Here is a 26,402-nt window from a genome sequence, read left to right on the forward strand (position 1 = left end):
TCTTTTTGTGTCTTTTTGTTTAACAAGGGGGTAGGTAGATGTAGTGTTTTGGGATTGTGAGAATTAGACCCTAAGGCTAAGGGGCAGACTCAAGGAAAGGGATTACGCAGTCAATCTGGGAGGTGTCAAGGTGTGGTCTTTAACTGTTATGGCATATTGAGAAGTTAGTTGCATGTTGTACGCTGAGGGATAGATGTTGGATATGAGCTCCGTGTGTGGCGTGTTCTTGTGCATGCTCCTGGGCTGGGGAGGACGCCCACCATACTTGATGACATGATGGTTACGGTACCACACAGGTAAAGAAAGGCCATTGGGCAAAAGCCCCTCGACTCCCACCCCCCTCATGAGTGACACACAAACAAACCAGTCAAACTAACCTGAACAGGAACTCTTATAATCCATTTTACACCTATGGAAATCGGCCTCCTCTGTCGGTTTTATGAATTGTTTTCCATTTATTTCCAATCCTCTGAGCTCCAGCCCCGTTGCTTTGTTTATGTTCTGAAGACAGGAAGTCATGTGCAGAACCACTGAGCCTCCCTTGGCTTATTTATACACTGCCATGGTGCTATGGGACTCTCCTGGCTTATTTGCTCCTCCACAGATGGCTAACAACCTACGTAATCTCGCTGGCATGATGAACTTCAAAACACAAATACAAAATGTGTTTATCTCAATGTCTGCAGATGGCAGAGATATAACCGGGACCTTCTGTTCTCTCTTGTCTTCGATAAAACATCTTTTATATTGAAAGTTCACCTAGGTGCATATAGCTACAAATCAGTGAAAACCTAGCGGTAAAAACATAGTAGCATCTTTCATTAAAAGGTGACCAGTCAAGGTGCAGATGACGTCACTGCTTCATAATCATACCCTCTAAAGTACTCCAAGGAAATCATCAGTGTTGGACACGATGACCCTCATTACGACCCTGGCGGTCGGTGGTAAAGCGGCGGTAAGACTGCAAACAGGTTATCCGCCACTTCACCATTCCGACCGCCATGGCGGTGATGACTGCTGGGCTGGAGATTTCGGTCTCCAGCCCGGCGGCCGTCACTAGACCGCCAACGGTATCAGGACCTTGCATACCGCCATGGATTTCGGGTGATTGGGAACTGCCATGAGATCCATGGCGGTAGGCACTATCAGTGCCAGGGAGTTCCTTCCCTGGCACTGATAGGGGTGTCCCCCCACCCCCCTACCGCCCCCAAAGGTGGTACAACCCCCCTCCCCACCCTCACCCCAACATGCACATACATGCACCCCTACACGCACACATACATCACAACACATACCCGCACACATACAGACATGCACATCGACCGACCCGCACACATTTCCCATACACACAGCACCCCCTGCACGCATTCACGCATTCACACACCCTCTACACACTCACACGCATACCCCCATGCACGCACACAACACACATCACCCCCCACCCCCTCCCCTAACGGACGATCAACTTACCTTGTCCGTTGGCACTCCGGGAGGGGACGGGATCCATGGGGGCAGCTCCGCCACCAGCACACTGTCACCAGAACACCGCCCCACCGAATCATGGGACGTGATTCTGTGGGCGGTGTTCTGTTGACGTGGCGGTGGAGGTTGAGCAGCCTCCACTTTCCCGCCGACCCCCAGTATGGCTGCTGGCGGCTTTCTGTACGGAAAAGGACGGAGGGCTGCCAGCGGTCAGAATATGCGGTGCGGAAGACCTCCACCACTGGCGGTCTTCAGCACGGCGGTACCTCGGCGGTCTTGCGAAAAGACCGCTGAGGTCATAATGAGGGCCGATATGTTTTCACAAAGGTGGTATGGGGTTTCTTGTATTAAAAGGTTGGGTTTTTTTTGTTTGTTTTTTAAAGGGAAACATTCACAAAGGTATAGTAGAAAATTAAGTTCCGATTCCAATAAGTCCTGTCTAGAGAAAATGTTAATGAGCACAATGTATTATTCCGTGAATTAAGGTCAAATACTTGTTAAAGGACTGCAGACCTGACCTCTGTTGCATAAACTGCCATGCAGATTGGTTGTTCTCTTCTAGATGGCTTCATTCCATTTGTTTTGGTTATTTTATATGATACACTCCTTAAGGTTCATAATTTTAAAAGCGTGCGAACTCCATTATATTAAAATGCTTCTAAGATGGAGAATTAAGTCTGTGATTGCTGATCCTATTTGAGAGTGTTTGCCCGTGTCTGGCATGGTCACCCTAAGGGGGCCCTCTAGAGTTTGTAGTAGGGATTCCCGCTGCCACACTCATGAATCCCTGTCCCCTTTGGTGGAGGGAGATCTGTTCATTGACCTCGTGTCCAGCCTCCACCAGCAGCCAATCCTAGGCGGCCCCTCCCACCACAGACCTGTGCCATTGATGCGTCAGTAGGCCCTTTGTAGGTCCGGCCTCCCCGCGCAGAGTACATGAGGGCCATTACTGGAATGAGTTCCAGCAACAAAGCCTATTTTGTTGGTTTGTTACAGAAACAAAACTAGTGTATCACGTACGTTTATCAGAATGACCCTGCCAAGAGGCAGCAAGCCCTGGAGGTGACCAGCGCTCTGACTGGGATGGGTAGACGTGAAAGGTGAGAGAGCTTTACAGAGGACAGCAGTGACGCAGTAATGTGAGAGAGGCCGATGTCAGGGGAGGAGGGGGTGAAGGAACGGTGGAGAGTAGGAGTTGAAGAGAAAGTCAAAAGGGTTTGGGAGAGAAGAGAGGTGGGGAGCACGCGGGGGAGGAGGGAACCGGAAGTAGAGGGGAGGAGAGTGTAGCTGTAATGGGGAGAGTAAAAGAGAGGAAGCGGGAATAAAGGAGGGCAAGCGAGACAGACGAGTTGAGGAAAGAGGGAAATGGCGGCACATAGAGGAAGAGGATGATGAGGGTTTGAAAGTTACGTAGAGCAGAGGGGAATGAAGATAGTGAAAGTAAAGTGAAAAACGAGGAAGAGGAGGGGTGAAGAAGAAGGGGGAGAAAAGGGAGAATGAAAAGAGTGGGAAGAAAGGAGATGGAGTATAGAATGAATGAGATAAAAATGGAAGGAAACGGGGGCCACGTGGTGAAGGGGAGTGGAGGACGAGTGCCTGCAGAAGCAGGCCTTCAACCTGACGGTGAGGCTGAACGAGGCAGGCACAGTAAATACCTATGCGGGTTCCATTCATAATGACGTCTTCTTGAGCTTTTATTTTAATAAATGAATGAATGAATGCGTAATATTCACTTCGTCCTTTTTCCTAGGCTGCCCTCCTTCGGAGTGCTGATGGTTAACACGTTCACACATCTGGAGTTACACACTTCAGTGATGTCCGGCACAGTGTGTTCCCTGACCCCTAATGAGAGTCAAACAAGTAATTGCTTTTACTGATTCCAAGATAGCTTGGATGGAATTTTGCTAAAGAAAAAACTAGTATTTTGCTTGTCACCGTGAAGTATTTCTATTTTCTGGCTCCTCGTGGATGGCACTTGAGAAATCCAATACTGAATAAAGCGTACTAAGTGAGCAAACCTGGCTTTTGGGAGGGGATGAACACTTTCTCGGCGGCTTCCAGCGTGCCTTAATATACCAGCACGACTCTAAACACAAGTATTGACATCCGTTCGATGTTTTATGAATCGCATTGCGTGGGTGATACAAACACAAAAAGCATGCACTGCAAACTACATTCACAATGTGCAGACTCTGCATAGACCTACCTTCCAAAATCGTTGTTTGGAGCACACAAAGTACAGTAACTATTCCTTGGGGCTTTACTGAGCTCAAAATTACCATTACTAGCATTAGCTCGTACTGTAAGAAGGGGCAGGTCACCTAGTTTTGTTTGAAGTCTTCACAACAACTTCCCATACTGCTGTATGTTTCTTTTAATTCTGGAATTCAGTAACACTGCTCTCCCACGTCACCATATGTCTGCTAGGAGGCCCTGCATGTAAGCGTACAGCTCACAGGTTCGAATGGCGGCCCGACTGACTCAACCTTTCATTCTCCCAGGGGCACAACTGGACTCCGAGTTAGGAAGGAGGGGGCTAATACATTGATTAATGGCGCATAGCCATTTTGAGAACCTGGGTCACAGTGCCCAACTGGGGCTCACTTTGCTACATAATCTGGACAGCACTATTACATACAGATTGTTGAAGCTGTATTCAGTGGTACTACACAGTAATCCTGCGTTCTAGCTTTCATTTTGTATTCATGGTTTTGATACGCTTGGCAGTACAACAAACTCCTGAAAATAACTCATGTTTGGAAAGATGTTGCTTATGTCACACGATGAAGCACAGAGACTGACCATAAAGTATGATTATCCATGATGCATCTACAGCACAAAAATTAGCATTAGCCAGTTGCATCAGCTGTCAGGGCATTTGCTAACCATAACGGTGTCTTTGGCACTGCTTCTTTTGGGGTTCATTAAGGCTATTGCTGTATTAGAAACTAAACATAGCTCTAAATGTCCTGCAGTGATCAACATAAAGGAGGCTGAGATGCTCAAGGTGGGTCAAGTGATCAACAATGTATTGCTATGATTGGTCAAAGGGTATGTAACGTCAGGTCCAATTTGGTACTTTAATTATTTGAAGTCCATGACTGCACAGAACCAGCACCCGAGCATGCATCACTTATAGGAACATTAGTAGTAGGAGTTTCTCCTCTGCTTGTTATCCTGCAGCCATTTAGCACTTCCTCTCCATTTTTCAGTCTCCATTTTTTCTACTGATCTATTCAGCCTTCCTCTTTTAGATCCACTGAAGAGTCTTCCCTTCTCCCTCTTCTCCTCCCATCGCTATCTACATCCTTACCAACTTCATCACTTTTTTCTTCCTCCACCACAGTCCCTTGTAGTCCTATCCCCTCTTACTTTTCTCCATCCCTTATCTCCATCGCAAACAAATTTTGTTCTCTTCATCAAATCCTCCCTCAGACTTCCACCATAGTGGCTTAGTGGGCCTGCTACAAAACATCCTGGGAGAAGGTGTCTCTCAGGTGAGCTACAAGTGATATTTTCATCAAACAGATGTCCCACAAAGGCAGAATTTCGGACAACCCAGCTAGAGTGGATGCATGTTGCCAGATGGTCACCATGCCCCCTTCCAGCAGTTGAGTCTAAAATCAAAGGTAGTAAGTAGTACAGCCACATTATTGTGTGGTCTACTACCCACTCCACCTTCCAAACACGAAATGTTACTTCAAAGGCAGTCACAAAATTGCACACTAAACAGGCCCAGCATTAGTACCATTTATGCATGCTTTTCTCCCACACAAAACATGAACATCATTGGAAAGAACAATACACATTTACCTCACAGACAGGTGAGATACACTATGGGCAGCAAAAAGAAGAGTCTAGGGGCCTCCTGACACAACAGTGTGTGAAGGCCGGTGTGAGGGTCAGGGTTACACTATCGGGATCATCCCTGCATTAAAGTCAGGGTTTGAAGCTTGGGTAAGTGCAGTCATCTGCTTCCAGGTTCTCAGATATATATTTAGAAGGGGAGAGAAGGGGTAGATGCCAGCTCAGAGTGCTGGGTCAGTGGAATCCTGCTGACACCTCTGTCGTTTCCCAGAACAATTCTGTTTTCCCTTAATGCTGACCTGCAAACCACCCAGATGATCACATTTGTTTATCCTGTTCCCTAGGAGATCATCAGACAGTTGGGAGGTATGGTGGCATATCCCATCACTTGAGAACAAAGGAAGATTGTCAGTTGGTATATGGTCATGGGGAAGAGGCAGGGTGCAACTGTGAGAAGGCACAGACAAAGCAACAAATTAGGAGCTAAAGCACCCAGCCCATAGCAGATAGTAAAGACTCTACACTCAGCAGACATTTCCCACTGTGTGTTAGGAGTGGAACAGAGGCCAGAACATCTAACAGACCAGGATGTGACGTTGGTTCCACATGCACCGGAAGGTCGGGGTACAAACTCTGGCATAATCCATGGAACCTTTGTCATTTAACAGATACATAATGTTGTGCTCTACATAGTGATCTTTCAAAATGCAGAACAGTGCTGTGTGGAATGTTTGAGTTAATCTTAAATGGTAGTAATAATTCAGGACCACACTCCAGTTCATTATTGTTTTGTCCACCATACTACCCAGACAGTCATAAGCTAATCAGCCTTCGCCCTGCTCCAATAGGAATAGCCTACTTGGGATGCCAGGCCAGGGCACTCCTGAACAAGAACACAAGCAACCCTAAACTGGTTTTGGCCCATTTGTCCTGGTCAGTCGGGTGATTGAGTCCTATAATATAGAGAGGAGACGACCCAGGTCTGGGCTCTCAGAGTGCGGCACTGGAGAAAGTAAAAAAGTAATTGGGGGAAAGCTAGAATTAATCTCTACCACTGCTAACTGCTTGAGGCTGCATTCTGGCCCATGTTTTTTTGTCCACCATGCCACCTCAGACAAGAACGAGCCATATGTAAATCAGCCTTGGTCCTGCTCCAATTTCTGCATCCCTGCAAATAATGTGTTTTAACTTTAACTCAGTGAAATCCATTTATCAGCCCCTGAAAGATGAAAGGTTGGACACCTCCGGTTGAATTTAAAATCTCTTCAGTTTGCGCATAGATCTCGGTAGATTGAGCAAAAATGGCATATATAGCTACTACATACACCCAGCTGTATATAATGAACAGTAAGCAGGTTTAATGATGGACGGTTCATTTTTTTCAGATGATGTCAAAATGTAATCTTTTTACACAAATCTAATAGGATGTATGCTATAATTCAATACGCTGGGTTACATTTATGGACCTTTTCTTTGGAAGGCAAAATTTGTCTGGCATAGCACAGTCTTTTAATCACCATAAGATGGGTATTTATTGTGGTTCACATGTTGAACTGAAAGTGTTGCAGGGTACCCCTATTATTTGCTTGTTGATGGGTATGGGATGTGATAATGCCATTTTTACTCCTGCTGACTTATGCTTCTCTTTATTAAATAGGGTAGTTTTTTTTTGCTATTGCATTGAAACAAGGTTTTATAACAAGAGACAGGAAGGCAGACTTCATTTTAGAAAGTAATTAAAACCCACAGTGGCTTGTCAGGGTTCTAACCGTCATTGTAGGGAACACTTTAGATGCAGCTGAAGGCCAAGCGAGCAGCCTCAGCGCACACAGCCCAAGACGTGGAACCCGACAGCGGAAGGGGAGTGGCTAAAGCCCTCTCAGCCAAATGGTCCTTGTGCCTGCATTCTCCTACATCGAGAACTTAATGAGAATCATGTCATTAGATAATGGTAACGCGCCCCCACAGACCTTCATCTTCTCAACAGAGAACTTATATCTTACAAGCACCAGCCTCCGCCTGGCAATACTTCAGTAGCCTTCTTTTCCATGCGCGCCCCATTGCGTTCTAGTCATTGTTGTCCTCCTGCTTCAGACACTTGAATTGCATCATTATTTTTCGCAGCATTTTTCAGGATTTACAGATTTCGTGTTGGCATAAGACATTTCAAGGAATGTATTCTTTTTCAATACGGTTTGTTTTACCAAACCTGCCAGCCCCAAAACTTTGAGGTATTGGACGGCTTGTCATTCAGTGTAAAAAAAAATTGTATAGAAGTTGGTTTATAATAGTTCCTACAATGCTCTGATGAGCTACATCAGGGCCGGAATGGCCTATAGGGCAATGTGGCAGTGCCAAAAAGTCTGATCGGACAGGTTGGTGTGTGGGCTGTGTTTAGGTCAAGCTCACAAGCGCTCTGGCCTGTTGTAATCTATCTATGGGCTTTTAACCATGCCCACCGCACGGCCATCACTATCACTCGTTTATTGACTTGCTGTTCAAAAATCCTTTGTTATCATTGTTAAATGCTGTACGTTTGTCCCTCCTTGGGGCAGTTTTGTTATCGCCTTGGCCATCGACCCTGTTACATGGATAACTGCACTTTTGCAGCTACGTCTGACTGCGAAAGAACCTCTTTTTGTGTCTCTCCTTCACGCTCACTCTCATGGCGGCCGTGGGCCAGTTTTTACTATTGTCATCTTTCATATTACCACAAATATTGCCTTAAGCTAGCACAACTGCATCCAGTCTCCCAATACCTTGTAAAACACCCATACACGCAGCCACTGGAATTATGCAGCAGTGGAGGATCAAATTATGTGGCAGGGTTGACTAAATTATGAGGCAAGAAAAGGCTAATTATGTAGCATTGTGGCACATTTTTTGGTAGTAATCACTCAATATTTTGTTCTTTTTACAGACGGTAGCACTGTCTGGCCAACGTTTTCACCTTATTAGTACAGGTTTAACACCGAAATATAGCAATGAGCAATGGAAAGATGACCAGTCAACCTTCACAATGAGCTTACCACTTTGCTGAAACATCTGTTGCTGTGTTTTCAGTAACTTTTGATTTTTGTAAAAATGTGTAGATTATGCAGCAGATGATGGATTATGTGACAAATTCGGCAAATTCATATTTATGCGGAAAACTCAGTAGCCACACTATTGCATAACTCCAGTGGCTCTGCCTGTGGAGCTTTCTTTACAAGTTCAAAACTGTCCAGATTCACAAATGTGGGCCAATTTTTAGGCTATCCGATTTACTAATGAGGTCCACTCTTATTTCGGTGCCCTGGTCTATTTTCTGCACCGGTCCAGCCTTGAGCTATAAAAAGCTAGAACGATGGAGGGATCAGTGATGAATTTAATTGGAGGGACCAAGGTTTCATTGCTACCCTCCCTTTCCCAGGAACCCACACACCCTACCTCACCTTAACTTTGGTTTCTAGAAACTCCCAATCAGTGATTTGTGGGGCTTGGCCCCGGCACTAAATAGTCAGTATCGACTCTAGTGACAGTCCACTACACGATTTTTGTGTCATTTTGAGATGAGCACAACAACAGTGTTTAATAAGTCAATATGCATTGGAAAAAATAGCTGCTGCTTACGCCATTATTATAGCTTTGGGGGGCCCGGAATCGTCTGAATTTCACACTTGCGCTAGTGTGATGGTTAGTAGTTGTGCTGGAAGTGTAATCGGCAGCTCTGGCAGGGGCGATGGGTGGTGCAGGCTGCAGTGGCCTCTCAAGAAGGGTCCTGGCACTTACTTTAAAAAAAATAAATAATTAAGCACTGCTACCAATGCACCGCTGGCTCCAGGTCTCATTCTTGCAAAAGAATTGCTTCCATTTTAAAGTAAATGCTGTTCAGTTTATGGTGTTTGCATTTTTGATTGGTCTGAAAGTGTCTGTGTGTTGGTGGGGGAGTTAGGAGCGCGGGGGGGATACAGTTAGCAAGAACACCTGAGCGGCAGGTGTGTGTCTCAGCTGCTGCTGAGGGATGAAGAGGGATCCACAGGAAAAGAAACCGGCAAATATTCTTTCAATTAAGTTACAATATGCACATAGCAAGCTACACTGAGGGTCTCAGGGTCAGAGGGGCTGAAGTAGGGGGAATGAGGGGGGAACACCTGGGAGCGTGGTACTGGGGAGCAAGGGCAAATGTGCCTGGTGTCCTTAGGCCCAGGAAGCACAGGCTGGGTGAACACAGGTCTCGGGAGATGGCAGGACAGGGGATGATTATTTCACTTTTTGGGCCAGATGTGTGCTCCCCGGTATGTTGTAGCCTCAGTGGGAGCAGGAAGTTGCGAAGAGGTGTGGTGTGGATGTGGGTGTCATAATGGTGGTCATGGGTTGGGAGTGTGGTGGCAGGTGAGAAGTGACAGAGGTGGGGGCGGGATTCGGCAGGTGGTTAGTGACTGAGGTGGCGGCAGGTCAGTGAGGTAGCTGGGTAGTGGCTGGAGGTGGGACAGGACTGTGGCGGTCAGACCTCTGCGGTGGAGGCCTATTGGCAGGAGTGAGGGGAGTCGACATTAGGGAACCCCTTGCTCTCCACACCGCCTGCCAGTCACTAGTGCCCCCCCCCCCCCCTTAGTTTTCAGAGATATTGTGACAGTCGGCAGATGTGGGTCGGCAGAGAATGTCGGTGCCGTATCCCTTCCCAACCGCTGTCTCTCTACCGGCTCCTGTCAGAATTCTTACCCCTATCACTCCCCCTGTCTCTGCCATGTGGTGTATCCCTGCCACACCATCCTTGTCACACTTCCAGTCACCACCACTATCCCCGCACCCATCATACCCTCTAGACATAATAGTGGCAGTTTTAATATATGTGCACTTTTAGCAGAACTCCATTGAGAAATGCTGAACTTTTGCCACATGTCTTTGGTTTGTTGGCAAAGGGAAAACCCACCCACCCTTAGTGAGGGTCAGCCTTGCTTGTCACACAGTGAAGCTACACGACAATACTATCACTGCTGCTGCGGAAACTATTTCTTTAACAGGCTTATGTACAAATTATGGATAAAAACACACTAAGTTGGATCTAATTTTTTTCTACCAAGGAAGACTGAAGCCATTATCACTGGTTCGCTTCACTCTCTCTGTTCATTGTGCACCGCGTATTTACACCATAGCGCCGGCAGACTCTTCCAGGCACTACTGTTCACCCCTTACCTCACCCACTTTTTGAGAGTTCAACATCAATGACTGACCATGCTGCACCGAAAGGATCTTTTGGACACTTCTGGCACAACCCCCTGCCTCCGCCTTTGGGAAAGATGAGTGAACGGGGTCTTTCTGAGGAACCAGACCCGGCTAAAGACGTGTTTCTTGGTACTTGAGATAGTAGATCAAAGAGTTTAACCTTTCTGATTTCATATCTGCTTAAACTCTTACCATGTCCATCACACTAATCCGCTCTACTTACACAGTTGGGTCTGCTTTGCTGGACTATTAGTATTATTTACAGTCAAAGTTATGGAATCATTTCCCATAAAATGAAGTAAACCAGAAGATTAGCGGCCACGCCAAGAGACCGCGTCAAATTAGGACAAAAGGCTTCACAAATTGGTTTTATCATTTCGGAGCATGGTCAGTTCTTCATCAGACAAAAAGTTGAAATCCTTGCAATATTCCTGTAACCAGTGCTTAAAGTTGCCATGAAAAATCAAACAGCAGATGTCCTAAGGGGAATAGGTTTCATGGGAAACGTGCTCCAGAGTGATGATTGAAAATCAATTTCCTTACTTTGCACTCACCATCATTTAGTCGTGCAACTTCCTTCCTTACCAGTTTATTCGATATTGTAATTTAGTTTGTTTGACTGGGGAATATGACAGGGCATTTCATTTTGATACAACTACGTGGCACTGATTCCAATTGTCTTCTCTTGGTTTCATGTTGACTCAGCTACAAATCATTCAAACCAATGAATTCTTAGTAAAAGAAGCGATAAGAGATATGTCGTATACAACTACCTAATCACCTCATTTACGCTGCTGCTTGGTTATTTGTTTATTTTTTTGTTTTCTAGTGTTCCAAAAGCAAATCTATGTTCAGCAATGTGTTAATATATTTCTTACACGACCCGAAAGATAATTTACTACTTGTACAATTAAGATTTTGTCTTGCGTTTAAGAGTTTCTACATTTGGGATTATAGAGCTTTCATGCTATAAAACACTGCTCTGTTTTTGTTTTTATACAATATACTCGCCATCCGCCCCGATAGCTGCAATGTTGAATCTTGCTGATTCTCTGTTCAGTAGTGGAAGTCCTTTTACCGCTGGGCTTTGACCAGCTCTGCTGTGAAAAGGTAAATAAAATAGATTATCTTTAATCAACGCCAACTTTGCAAAAGCTGGGCAAATTAAAACAAAATGGGAGCCAGAAAGGGGCCAAATGCTTCATCGTTGACATTCCCGCTGCCTCACATTGGTGCAGTTGTGCTATTCAATTGCTGTTTACCCCTGGTTTCAATGGCTTGTATACCGGTCATTTCCCCAATGCTGGAATTCCCAGAGAGTTTTTCCAGTAGCCGGGAAAGGAACTGATGCAATTGCTTTTGGCTGACTATTGTGCCCTTCCTGCAGCCACTCAAGGCCCGAGCAGACATGATTTGCAGAAGGGAGGCCTAATATGTTGTCGCCTGAAACTACACCTCAGGCGATGTTTGGGGAACTTCACACGCCTTCCTAGTGGTGAACAAGCCACCAAATTTATAGGGAGAGCAGAGCTTGGCATGGCCATTACCAACCAAACTCCGAGCCTAACATTTGTGAAAGGCCAGCATGTAAATCACGCAGTCAAAGAAATGTAAAAAAAAAAAAGCAAGTTCAGTGGGAGGAGGAATACACACATGTTTTACCATCTTCATGCTTACAATGTGTTTCAGCTGCTGGATGCTCCTTGTTTATTCTTCTTTTTACTAGAGCCATAGATGTGGCATAAGCTAGGCTCGGTCATTCCTTTACTTGCTTGTCTCTCATATAGGCCTTTATGAATTGTGAGGTTTCCTAAATTTCCTTTTTTGACGTCTGTTTCACTTCAACCAGCTGTTTGTGGGAATAAGGTTTGGTAGCCTCAAGACTCCAAACAATTCAGTTTCTTAAATTCAATTAACCTTCAGTTTTCATGATTTTTTCGTGCAGTCAATGGTGAATTGTTTGCACTGTTCTTTAAAAACATTTCAGTGTACAATACCATACTATGCAAGTGAGTGTTTGCCCGTGTCTGCAAGAGTGTGCTTCCCGTGGACTAATGTGGAGAACTGAAGCGAATCACACAAGAAGAATCTTAATGCTAGTCAAATTACACTCTTGACCCTTTTCAGCTTCTGTCTCCATTCCAAGAGTTACATCGAACAGCTGAGAAAAGACTCTTTCAAAATGTTTGGTGATCTGATTATCCTAACCCCATGCTGGCTATATGGTTAACTGTTAATGCTGTGCAAATGACTTGGAGGCCTGCCAATGCTGCCTGCCCATAACAATAGCCTTGATTTCTCTTGGTTTGCAGGCAAAGATGGCCGAGTACAGCGCGTTGCTGCTAGAGTTGGCTGAAAACATAACAAACGAAGACCTCGACCAGCTGAAGTCGGCATGCAAGGAAGACATTCCCAGCGAGAAGAGCGACGAGATCACCACATGCAAAGACTGGTTCAGCTTCTTGGAGAAGCATGACAAACTCGCTGAAGGTAGGAGGCAGACCTGAGAAGGTGGTGGTTGAGAAGGACCAGAGAAGGGTGGAAGTGTGAGATCAGAAGGTGGACTGAGGAAACCTGAAATTTACTGTAGCTGGAGGTTAGGCGAGAGACTTTGAAAATGTATATGACATTAGCACCTTATGACACACAAGGCATAAGGATTTGTAGAAAAATATATTTAAATTTACAGCACTCTGGCCTGCTGGAGGATTCACTGGAAACAGGCTGAGGGACTTTCAAATGATAAGGGGAGTCGGTATGTGGGAAAATGGTCTGTGGTTGAAGAATTACGCATGCTTAAAGTTGGAACTGATGCGACGGCGGGAGATGATATGAGTATATAGAAAGGATTGCTGCACTCCCTCCTCTTCCCTCTGGATAGGGTACCAATGCAGAGATTTTACACAAATATGGTCACTGGCAAAGTTGGATGGGGCTGGAGGTTGTTAATATACAGACTTTAATAGATGAGTTGAGTTATACATCACTTATGTTGTTGAATTATGAAAACTGCTTGTTGTTGTTGAAGGGTGACACTGCTGCAAGATCATACTTCGATCTGTTTCATGTTTCGTGTTCTGTTCTTATGTTTGAAAACTACTTAATTATTTTTCCTTTGTTTAAAAAAAAAAATGAATTGAAAAAGGAACAGGATAGGGAGTACATATTTAAGTGAAGGAGATGAATGAGGATAATGAGAATGTAAGAGAGTCAGTAAAAGAATAGGCCAAGGAATCCAGGAAGAAAGAAGTGGGAAGAGGTGGGAAGTGAAAGGAGGAAAATGCCAAGTAGAAGATACGGAAAAAGGTGGCCACGGAGGAGATGGACGTAATGAAGGGAGAATGAGAAGGAAAGATTAGAAAGACAAGGTCACGAAAGAGGAAGTGGAAAATATACACTGGAGATGGGGACAATGGAAAAACGAGACACAGATAAGTTAAAAGCTAAAAAGACCTGATGTGGCGAATTAACTTGATTGATGGAAAAATAGTACAAATAGAACAAAGATTGAGTAGGCTATGAAAAATGCTTGGTAATGAGTTGATTGAGAAAGAAGAGGAAATCAAATCGAAGAAGATAAAGGAAATTAAGTGTCAAGGTAAAATATGTGTAGGGAAAGGGCTATTCGAAGGGACATGAGGACGACGAGGTAGAATTAGAAAAAAGAGAGTAATCTGTTGAAGGGTGACAAAAAAAGGTTGTATGATTTCCTGTGTGTATAGAGCAGATGTAGCTGAGGAGTGCATTATGGCTATAGAGGGTGTAGGAAAATGATACAAGATAGCATACATCCAGTGGGAATTTACACATATGAATCACACAATTAAATTTCACCTTGTAAGGCCGAGGGGCTGCAATAATTCTCACTGGAGGGTTGAGGCTGGCATTTGAACCGAGGTGTCCACGTTCCAAACATGGCAGCTCAACCTTCAGAGCGCATTCTAAAGTGAGGGCGTGGTGGGGAAGGGACACAGAAAATTGTAAACGGGCAAGAAAAAGAAGGGACTGGTAGAGATTCTGAAGAGTAGGAAGCTGGACCTCAAACAGAAGGAAGTGAGGTCTGAACGAGTTGGGTAAGAAAGTTTAAAATTCAGAGTCATCCACTTTATGTCCAGGAGGGTCAGATCCATGCCAGATTTTCAATATTTTCACGTAAGATACATTTTCATTAAACAAATCTCATTTATGTTGTCAGTGGGTATAATGTGGCAAGGATCCAGGACCGACGTTGTGTGCCTTTGGCTTAAATTATGCTGATGATCATATAGCATCGGTGGGTCACCAGAGGAAGAAAAGGAAGCAGGAGCTTGTTAGCATTCGGAAAAGTGTAAATATTCACTGTATCATGAAAAACATAATACAATTGTCAAAAAGGATTTGAATGGGAAGATACTGTCAGTAGATAGTGTTTAAGTGGAAAATATGATCGTTATAATGGGTAAGGGAAGTACTTAGTTTGTATAAAAATTTTTTTAAAAAAAAAAATATATATATATATAAAAATAAGTGCCAGGACCCTCGTCTGAAGCACCCCAGTTTGCACCACCCATTGCCCTTGGCAGTGCTGCCAATCACAATACCAACACAACTTCTAATCATCACACTTCTTCCAGTGTTACAATTCAGACTGTTCCAGGTCCCCAAAGCTACAAGAATGACTTTGGATATCCAGATATTAGTCATTTAAATGTATATTGTATTAATAAACAACAGTTGTTGGTGCTCACTTCTAAATTAAACAAACAGCACCAACATGTGGCAGACTGTTCTAAGTACCCAGTGCAGACATTTAAGTGCCGGTGCTGAGCACCAGAAACCACCTGCTCAAATTAATTGCTGGGTGAAGGGACTGCAGTAGATAAGGCATGAAGAATTTAAAATACGTTTTGAAGTCTAGTTTTAATAAAAGGGTTGGCTTCACATAATTGTGTTGGGTCACTAACCTGGTATGATTGATTTACAAATCACACAAGTATTTTGGTCTGCGAGAACAAGAAGGAATTGCAAACGAATAGTGACAGATAATCTAAGGGTGTCTAACGTCGGTCCACAAAAGTCAGACCAATGCCAAATTTTCTGATTTAGATACTACTAACCTAAATTAACACCATTGGCATAGTCGGTGGTAAGCCTGGAAATATGGCATGGATCCGACCTTCTTGAATCAAAGTTGGACACCACTGAGCTAATGCACACACGAGGACGAGCGGATATAAAAGTGAAAATAGAGCAGGAACTGTAATCTGTAGCGCACCGATATCCAACAAGGTTAAGGAGAGCCCAATCCATGCCAGATTTAATGATACCCGTGTTAAATACATTTACATATAGTGAATCTGCCTTAAGATGGATACCCCCCCCGAAAGGTACTATCAGTACTTATTTTGTGAAGTAAATAAAGCTCATCATTATAAATATTAATAATAGTTTGTCGTAGGATCCAGCCATTGGCACTTTCGAGGTTGCTGAATACCATGGCCGTGTTGTTTTGATTCTACTCGATGCCTCTTTCTTTCACTCGCTACCCTTCCTGCATCTTTATTCCTCTCTTACACATTGTTTTCCTTCCATGCTTTCTCTTTTTGTCACTCTTTTCCTTTTACTTCTTCTTCCTTTCTCCCTTTCTTCCTTTCACTCTCTTGTTCAGGATCAAAGTCTGATAATGAAAATAAGTCCTGGGTTCCAAAAACGAGTGCCTGCCCCTGCACACACCGGGCACTGGTACCATGAATGCAGCTATCACAGGCCGGCGTGATGTGAGGAGGGGGGGTTGTGCAGGCGAAGGAGACGAGACAGAGTAACATTAGGTTCAGTAAGTTGATGCTTTTTCCGAGCAGCCTCAGAGACGTGTCACAATAAGAACTCCATGTCTCTTGATGACCAAGAACAAAGACAGATGCGCGCGTGCAGTCTGAAATGTCAGCCTCAGACTCGCCAAGCAATTACAGAACTAGCAAAATACCAACCTGCCCTGTTTGATCTCCTTCTGGCGCTGTGCTGGTTCTACCCAACATCTCGAAAATAACCCTGCTTTAATGTTCCTTCATGATGGTTGGAACTATTTTCTCTTTTAGTGGCGAGAAATTGATTAGGACAGAGTTTTCGTTTTATGTTTCTTTTACTTATCTACAAAGGAGCTGGATGCTGCTTCTCGGGTGTCTTTTGGTGTCTCTGGTGAGTTGATGTACTTTTTAGGCCTGCCGAACAATTTAAAATTTGTTGTCTGTTCCAGCTGATGATCTTTCAAAGTGGTGTGTGGTCAACCTCTGAATGATCAACACCATTTGAGTCAATTCGACACTCCTATATGGCTTAAAGGGGAGATCTCACGAAATAAATTATCCATCCACATTCTTTTCTAATAATCATTTTTTTGCAGTTTTCACCCAAACAATTTTACATTTCCAAGACCTTCATATAAATATCGTATTTTAATCACAGTCCCGGATCCCTTTATTTCCCCAAAAAGTTCCACATTGGAAAATATAGTTTAAACCAAACTCGGCATAATAGCTTATATGTCTGTCACAGGGGCCAAGCGCCTAGTGGGCTAAGGAAGTGGAAAAATATTTATTAAAAACAGTGTCAATTATCCTAGGGAAAATAACTATCCACCTTTGTAGAAATTGTCCATTGGTCCAGTAGTAGAACAGTGTCCAAAATCTTTTGTGGTATACCCCAGTCTCTCCTATTCTGGGTTTTCGTTTTTTCAATGCACGCTCAACTTTACGGGAAGCCAACTGAGGACACTCTCACACTTTGCCCCTTCATCCGCCACCGATCAATTTCATAGAAAGGTTTTGGAAAAAGTCAGCCGAGTTACTCCATCATTCCATATTATTTAGAGTGCCCATCAGCTCTCACACTGCTCTTCCTTTTCCTAGCGGCAGACTGATGGCAGAGACCACCACTTGATGAATCCTCCTATTCTCAATTCTAAAAGTGTCCCTGAACTGTGCACACTTCTCCTTATAAGGATTTAGCTGGGATCTTTGCCAGAGCTCTCTCAGCTCTCATCATGGGTCCTGTACACGGTTTATCCCAATGTTCGATTTTAGAATTACAGAAGCTCAAGGCTATTAATTAAGATAGCTTTGAAGGCATTCAAGTTCTCCACAGCAATGGTTGCCTCTTTAATTGTGGCCATTTCTTTCCTAGAGACCCATATAACTTTATATTCTTATTCTACTCCAGTCATTGTTTATTCCTCCAGTTTGTTCCCCCTAAACTCCACAGGGCTCTCTCAATAATTGTTGATGTTTCGTCCATTTCCAACTTCATTACATTGATGAAACGAATGAGAAGTTGTTCCCCTGGCAGGAGTTCCTGCTCCCCACTTGCCTTCATTAGATTCTCTCTCTTGTCCTTACATTTTATCAGACCTTCTGGGTAAAAAAAACAACTTCTTTCTTTCGTTGTTTCTCTGCCATGCTCCCTTCACGTCCATACTGAGTGTGAGTTAGGTCAAGGCCAATACACCAGCCAAGGTGATCCCAGTTGTTGCGTCAGCTCTCCAAGTGCTATGCGTAAGGTTATCGGTGTCCAGGTGGCACGGCAGCCTCAAGTTAGACCTCCCTCCTTTTTTTTATTGCTTTGAGAGAAACGTTAGGCTCTAGTAGTAAAGCTAAACTCACCAGCCACCGTGGTCCCAGGATGTCCACTGGAGAGTCCCCACGGTATTGGTTATATTGATGTACTTAGCTGATAACACACTATGCCCATCTGCACTCTAAATGGGCCCTAAAGGTGTTCTACAAGAGGGACATCTCTCACCCTGCTCAACAACCCGTGGGCCCATCACCCACAGGTTTCATCACCAGCAGTCTCCAATATGCAGCCAGCTCACAGGAGTGGAGCGCGTCCACTTATTCAATCCTGAGACCTGTTCTTGCCTGTAAAGCACTGCTTGCTTTTCTCATGTCCCCCTCTCCCCTCTGCACACCAGACCTCCAAGAGAGTCGCAATAGCTGAACCACCGGGACCATGGTCAGGAACTCCTGCATCGTGGGCTATGGTCAGCCCCCTGCCCTATACAATTTTAGAATAGAGGATATAACATGGATAATTTGCCTGTAGTTTTTAAGGGCATTAGATAAAAGTCAGAGGAGTTTCAGGGAGTTATGAAATGGCCATTTAGAAAATATTCCAGTACTTTAATGGTCAGGTGAGTGAGCTACATCGCATCGGGTGTAAGTCAAAAGGCTGCAAGAGAGCATATTATAGCATGATTTCTCAATTAATTGGCTATAAAACATCGCCTGATCATTGAAACTGCCTTTAAAACACATTCAGTTCTACATGGTCGCTACCCTGCCTTGTGCTCTTCACGTTATTTAATTTTCTATTTTGTGGCACTGCCAAGTAGATTTTCATATACTTTCTGAAACTGGCATGCTGGGGAAATGAAAGGTTACACATATCTCACAATCTCAGGTCTTAAACTGCAGAGCTGTGTCCCATGTTAAACTGGTCTTACAGGCTCAAACAAAATGGCCACCTTTCTGTTTACAAAGACCAATGGGGATGTCTCTACCGGAGGAGAAAAAACGAGAGAGAAAATTATATTATATTGGATCACTTATTTGTGCTTGAAATAGACTAGTGAGCCATTTCATACACTGCTTCTAACCTGGGAGATTAATGCCCTGTCGCCTAGTGGGAGGTAGTAACTCTCCACCCCACCATGAGCTCATTTAGGGGTCGCCAGGGGTCGTAGCTGCGACCCCTGTCTTGCTACCTTCGGCACTGCCTTTGCGACCCCTGACCTCGGAGGTGCCAAATTCAGCGCCAGGAACACAGTGGTAGTTCGTCCTTATGGACGTCAGTTGGGGCTCCACTCTTTGTTTTCTGTCTATTTTTTTAATTAAACTAATAGTGAATAATAATATATTTTTCACTGTTAGTGTAATAAAAATGTAGTACCGTTAGCTGGAATATGCCCATCCATGGCAGCTGAGGTGAGTAGAAAATGCTTTTAGATGTATGTTGTGTGCCTGCTTGTGGGTAAGAGTGTGCTTATGTGTGAAAGACTGTTTGTAAGTGTGAACTTGTGTGAGAGTGAAAGTGAAGGTCAAGGGACGTCTGATGTCACTCGATACCCCTGGCATCTTAGTGAATTGACGTCCATGCACTCCACCACTGAATTGTTCATAGTCGGGGCTTGGATTGATCGATTAGCCATCCCAAGACACAACATTGAGTGAAAGATCTATAGGAGCTGGTATGAGCATGCAAACTGGACCTTGTAAAGTGCAGTAAACAAAATAGGGGTGTTTATTGAGAATACCAACTTTGGTGTGATGGGGCTCTTGATGTTGGTGCCTGGGAAACACATTCCAAAACCTAGAGTACTTTACGGCAACCTCTTGACATCACTTGGTGGTCAGGGCTAGAAGAATTCCAATGCTGTGCCTTCTCTGAGGATGCATACTATCAGTCCTGCTGTTAGTTGAGCACGAGTAGATCTAAACAAACAGTGGTAGATGTAACAAGGGTCTGATTCTGCATGCAACTGGGAACTAGAAGAGGTGCCAGGTTCAGCGACAGCTCTGTAAGCCCCAGGCTTAGCTGAACACCCTTGTTCTGACACTGTGTACTTGCTTTTGTTAGGAATACCTATGATATGTGGAAATTATATAGTCCATATGGGCCTAACCCACAGAGATATAGCAATTTCTCTAAGATGGCTCAGTAGCAGATGCATAATATTTCTACCCGCGTGGAAGCTGGCTTGCAAACAAGTGTCATGTTTCTCTCTGAAGGTGTAATATTTATGAGCTTGTGGAAGCAGACTTGTGAATAAGTGTCATGACCCTATTTGGATGTGTAATATTTCAAATGCTGTTGAATTTGGCTTACGGCACATGCAGTATGACCCTATATGGATGTATAATATTTATAGGCCTGGGGAAACTGATGGATGTAAAATATTTTTGTGTCTATGGAAGGTCACATGAGGCACAAGTGTCATGTAGATGGATAACATTTCTAACCTCTGGGAATTGACTTGTAGAACACGTGTCATGACCCTATATGGAGTTACACAATATTTCTAAGCCTGTGGAAGTCAATCACAGGACAAGACTTATGATTGTATGTAGATGTAAAATATTTCACAGCTTGTGGAAGTTCACTTATGGAACAATTGTCATAATCTTATATGCGTGTATAATATTTGTAATTCCGTAGACATGGATGGTGGTGCTTAGGTGTATATAAAGTTGTGCCCCTACCATCTTTTCAATCATCTTCCCCAATAGGGGTACCATGCAACAAAGATATAGGGGGTCATTACAACCCTGGCGGACGGTGTTAAAGCGGCGGTAAGACCGCAAACAGGCCGGCGGAAAAAAAAGGGAATTATGACCGTGGCGGAAACCGCCAACAAAGACAGCCACTTTAACACTCCGACCGCCACGGCGGTACAGACAAACAGCGCGGCGGTTACTGCCAACAGACAGGCGGGAGACAATGTACCGCCCACACTATTACAACCCGCCAATCCGCCACCTTTTCCGGGGCGTATTCACCACGGATAAAAACACAGCGGAAACAGCTTTTGCTATGGGAAAACGCTCAACTGAACACATCCCACGAGGAACGAGGACACCATGGAGCCCGAACTCCAAATACTCCCTGCGCTTGTATTCCTGCTCCTTTACGACCAACAGCTACATAGGCGCAGAAGATACCGGTGAGTACTGCACCTACGACACGGGGGACGGGGGAGGCAAAAGTTAGGGGGACACCCACCAAACACCCCCACCCTCGCATATCTCAACATACACACCAATGCAGTCACAAAAATAACAGTAACAACCCACAATCCCCCCGGAAGAATGAAAAGACAATGCGAAATTGGGGCAAACATTGTAATGTGCCAATATACATGTCATAAAAAAATATACAGATATATATATCTCAAAATCACTCTTATTTACACATACAATCCGAGAAGTAGTGCAGATATGTACACAACAATGTCCGTGCACCAACAGTCCAAAAATGCATGGGCGAGGCCCACAATAGATACCTGACCAAAATCGGAGAGAACACTGCCGGGGCATCAGATAGAAATAAAACAGGCACCTCAGGGGGAAGGGAAGGGGAGGCACCTCAGCCGGATGAATGCGACGCCAGATCCACGACGGGGCTCCATGCCCATTGATGTATCCTGGGGAGTGCAAAGCCACAGTCTCTCAAGTCTCTACAGTGGGTGGTTTGCCCACTGTGCCATCCTGGGGAGTGCAAAGCCACAGTCTCTCAAGTCTCTACAGTGGGTGGTTTGCCCACTGTGCCATCCTGGGGAGTGTAAAGCCACAGTCTCTCAAGTGGATAACAGTCTCCACTGGTTCTGGAGGGGGACTGGTGCCCAGACTGGATGAGTCTCCACGTGAAAGTACCTGTCCTGTCACTGTCCCAGCTGCACATGGGATAAGGATGCCTGATGTGGCGGTCCATTCATTCCTACACGGTGCATGCCCTGTTCAGCGGTGCTTTGCCATGGCGGTTCAGGACAGTTCAGCGGTGCTTTGCCATGGCGGTCTTTGCCCTGTTCAGCGGTGCTTTGACATGGCGGTCTTTGCCCTGTTCAGCGGTGCTTTGCCATGGCGGTTCAGGACAGTTCAGCGGTGCTTTGCCATGGCGGTCTTTGCCCTGTTCAGCGGTGCTTTGTCATGGCGGTCTTTGCCCTGTTCAGCTGTGCTTTGACATGGCGGTCTTTGCCCTGTTCAGCGGTGATTTGACATGGCGGTTCAGGACTGTTCAGCGGTGCTTTGCCATGGCGGTCTTTGCCCTGTTCAGCAGTGCTTTGCCATGGCGGTCTTTGCCCTGTTCAGCGGTGCTTTGACATGGCGGTCTTTGCCCTGATCAGCGGTGATTTGACATGGCGGTTCAGGACTGTTCAGCAGTGCTTTGCCATGGCGGTCTTTGCCCTGTTCAGCGGTGCTTTGCCATGGTGGTCTTTGCCCTGTTCAGCGGTGCTTTGACATGGCGGTCTTTTCCCTGTTCTGCGGTGCTTTGACATGGCAGTTCTGATACGGACATTGGTGTGTGGCATGACGATCTCCACACTGGACATTGGTGTGTGGCATGACGATCTCTACACTGGGCATTGGTGTGTGGCATGACGTTCCATCATTGCCCAGCGGGGCTGTGACTCCGGCGGTGGTCTCCTGACCAGTGACAATACCTGTGCCCTCCTGGGCTGTGACTCCGGCGGTGGTTTCTGGACCAGTGACGATACTTGTGCCCTCCTGGGCTGTGACTCCGGCGGTGGTCTCTGGACCAGTAACAATACTTGTGCCCTCCTGGGCTGTGACTCCGGCGGTGGTCTCTGGACCAGTGATGACGGTGCTGGTGGTTGTGTCTGGACCGCCGGAAATGATGGCGCACTTCTCCGCCGTGACACTCACAACAGGCTGGGCAGACTTCCTCTGGACCTTCACCACCTTTGTTGGAGTTACAGCTGACTCACCAATCCCCTTCGATCCCATGTCACTTGTTGTCCCACCAGGGGTCTTAAGATGGTCCCGTCGTCCACTCTCCATTTTCAAAGCCTTTACAGGGGGTGGGCTGCCAGTGCCTTGGCTCTGGGTCCTACTGCCTGCCCTGGTGGCCGTGCACTCCAAAAACATGGAACACGCACCACTGGTACTGGAGGCTTTTTGGCTGAGGCGCTACGATGGGGCAAAAAGGTCAATTTGACAGAGGGACAGTTTCTGACAAACACTGGGATGGGTAGCTGGAGGGGGTCTGGGAGTGGAGGAAGAGGAGGTGTTTGTAGGAGGTGTCACTTTAGGTGTTTTGGGTGCAGGTGCAGGTACTAGAGGCTGTTGTGAGGTGGATGGATGTTGGGTGAGTGATTGCCGGCGTTTGTGTACTTTGGGAGGGGGCGTCACAGACACACTGGGAGAGGACACAGGGGACGTGTAAATGGGAGTGGAGGTGGTGAGTGCAGGTGAGCGGCTTGTGGTGCTGGGTGTCCTGGTGCGAGTCCTAGTGCCTGTAGATGTGGTGCATGCAGGTGTGTGTGTAGACGAGACTGGGAGGGAGGAGGGAGAAGAGGAGCAGGGGGACACAGTGGAGACAGTGGATGTTGCTGTGTCTGTATGTGGGTGAGGCTTGCGTGAGTGCCTGTGGTGTGTATGGTGCCTATGTTTGCTTAAGCTACTTGTGTGTGTTGACTTGTGTGCATGCTGGTCTGCAGGTGTGCTTGGGATGGGCTGGGGTACAGGAGATTGGGTCTGGGTGGAGGAAATTGGAGGGGGGAGGCTAGACACAGGGACAATGGCTGCCATCAGTGCTGAGGCCAGAGATTCCAGGGTTCGCTGAAGGACAGCCTGACCAGAATGAATGCCCTCCAGGAATGCATTACCGTGTTGCAACTCCCTTTCTACACCCTGGATGGCATTCACAATGGTAGACTGCCCAACAGTGAGTGACCTGAGGAGGTCAATGGCCTCCTCACTGAGGGCAGCAGGGGTGACTGGGGCAGGGCCTGAGGTGCCTGGGGCGAAGGTGATGCCCACCCTCCTGGGTGAGCAGGCACGGGGCGAACGCTGAGGGGCTGCTGGGAGGGCGGTGCTGGTACGGGAGGTGGCGGCTGTACCTGTAGAGGTGGGGCGCACAGGTGGTGCCGCCACCACAGGGGAGCTCCCATCGGCGGACAAGTCTGTGTCGCTGGTTGGTGATCCGGTGGCCGACGTGAAGCTCCCCTCGCCCTCCGTCCCACTGGTGCATTCAGAGTCTGTGGTGTGGCCCTCCATGGCCATGTGGGATGCAGCTCCCTCGTGCTCCGGTGCCACTGTACCTCCGCCTGATGATGCTGATGTACAAAAGGAAAGGGAGAGCAGGAAAAGGGGGGGGAGACATAAGAAAGAGAGTTTTAGTGCATGGCATGCCGCTACCGTTGGCTGACAAGACAGACGCAGCAGCCCCCTGCATTACGCCGTGCTCCTGACCTCTGCACATGCAATTTCTGGGACATGGCCTACATGGCAATGGTGGAAATCTGCGCACATGGATGCCACAGGGGAAACTATACCTCAACTTGCCACTCTGCTGAGGTGGGGTTGAGTGCCACATGGCCTATATTACGGAGGGGCCTTGCCTAACTAACTCGCCCTGGCCTAGGGACACCCACAGTCCACCTCCCCCACCCAGACCCCTCCACTGCATGCAAAGTCCGCTGAATGACATTGTACTCACCCCCTTGTGTCTGCTGTGATGCCCTTAAGTGCCCATCCAACTCCGGGTAGGCCACCGCCAGGATCCGGAACATCAGGGGGTCATGGTGCGACGGGCTCCCCTCCCACGTTGGGAGGCCATCCCCAGCTGAGCCTCCGCCGTCTTCTTGCTGCAGCGGCGAATGTCCTCCCATCTCCTACGGCAGTGGGTGCCCCGTCTCTGGTGGGCCCCCAGGGTCCAGACCTCGTTGGCGATGGCACGCCAAATGTCCCTCTTCTGGTGGGCGCTGACCTACATGACATGCACAAGGAAAGAGGAACAGTCATTACCAACTGCACCGTCAATGTGAGTGGCCCACTCCCTACTCTGGCCATGTGGCCCATTCATTCCTATTCATAACTGATCTATGTACTCTGCCCCCTTCCCTCTTCCACCAAGCCCTTTCCACCCAGGCCTAGCCCATACAACGTGCTACCTGTGTACTAACCTGTTGGCCTGGAGGACCGTAGAGTAGCATGTACTGAGGGAGGACCCCATCCACAAGTTTCTCTAACTCCTGTGCAGTGAAGGCAGGGGCCCTTTCCCCAGACGCAGCAGCCATAGTCGCTTCCAGACCGAGGTCACAGCAGCACTAGCAGTGTAGGTCCTCTCCTGTCAAAGGTCAGGTATCTAGTGATTGAACAGATAGAAAATGGCGGTGACGTCCGCGGCGGTGCGCATCATCACCGCCGGCGCACCTGTTCATTGGCTCCTGGGACCCATAGGGTCCAATGTTAACCGATGCAGCATTGCGCTGCGGTCTACGACCGCCTACCGCGACGGTGTGCAACGCCAGCGCAGTTACCCCACAATCCCATTGTCCCAGTTTAGAGGTCAGGCAGCCGCCATTTCAGGGGCCCACATGGCTTCATTTACTACTGCGTCACGCATAGCTAGGCCTATACTCAACACACATACAGGAAGGCTTTTTTGTCTGGTGTAGTCTTGTGTGTAACTGTGGGTACATACCTGGAGGAATAGTGACTGGTTCTTCGCTGTTGTCCTTCTTAGGCACCGTCAGCTGGGACATATGAGAAGATGGCGGAATCCTCCGGTGTACCGACCGCTTGTGGACCTGTTGACAATGGAAGAAAGACATATCATCGTCAGCTACCGGTTTGACCGTGCCACAATCCAGGAACTATGTACCCAGTTGGAGCCAGACCTGATGTCACCGATCCGCCATCCGACTGGAATCCCCCCTGACGTGCAGGTGCTGTCAGTGCTCCATTTCCTTGCAAGTGGGTCATTTCAGACAACAGTGGCCATGGCATCAGGGATGTCCCAGCCTATGTTTTCCAACGTGTTGTCCAGAGTGTTGTCTGCCCTGCTGAAACACGTAAGGAGATACATCATTTTCCCTGAGGTGGAGGATTTGCCTACAGTGAAAGGTGACTTCTATGCCCTTGGACATATCCCGAACGTCATAGGTGCTATTGATGGGACCCATGTAGCTCTGGTCCCCCCGCAGGAGTGAACAGGTGTACAGGAACAGAAAGAATTATCATTTGATGAATGTCCAGATGGTCTGTTTGGCAGACCAGTACATCTCGCAGGTAAATGCAATGTTCCCTGGCTCAGTGCATGACGCCTACATCCCGCGGAATAGCAGCATCCCTGATATGATGGGTCAACTCCAGAGGCACCGTGTATGGCTATTGGGGGACTCTGGTTACCCC

General features: G+C 46.6%; 1 protein-coding gene across 8 annotated transcripts in view; it reads left to right on the forward strand.

The window, feature by feature from the left end:
* The window catches only part of PEA15 (proliferation and apoptosis adaptor protein 15), a 447,785-nt gene that overhangs the window by 305,730 nt on the left and 115,653 nt on the right, over positions 1-26,402 (forward strand). For all 8 annotated transcript variants that reach the window (XM_069217986.1, XM_069217984.1, XM_069217983.1 and 5 more), the window contains one exon: positions 12,810-12,987. In XM_069217986.1, the coding sequence (XP_069074087.1) occupies positions 12,816-12,987 (172 nt within the window). In that variant the 5' untranslated portion in view covers positions 12,810-12,815. The remainder of the gene's footprint in view (positions 1-12,809; positions 12,988-26,402) is intronic.

Source organism: Pleurodeles waltl, chromosome 12 (assembly GCF_031143425.1).
Source record: "Pleurodeles waltl isolate 20211129_DDA chromosome 12, aPleWal1.hap1.20221129, whole genome shotgun sequence".
Taxonomy (NCBI): Eukaryota; Metazoa; Chordata; class Amphibia; order Caudata; family Salamandridae; genus Pleurodeles; species Pleurodeles waltl.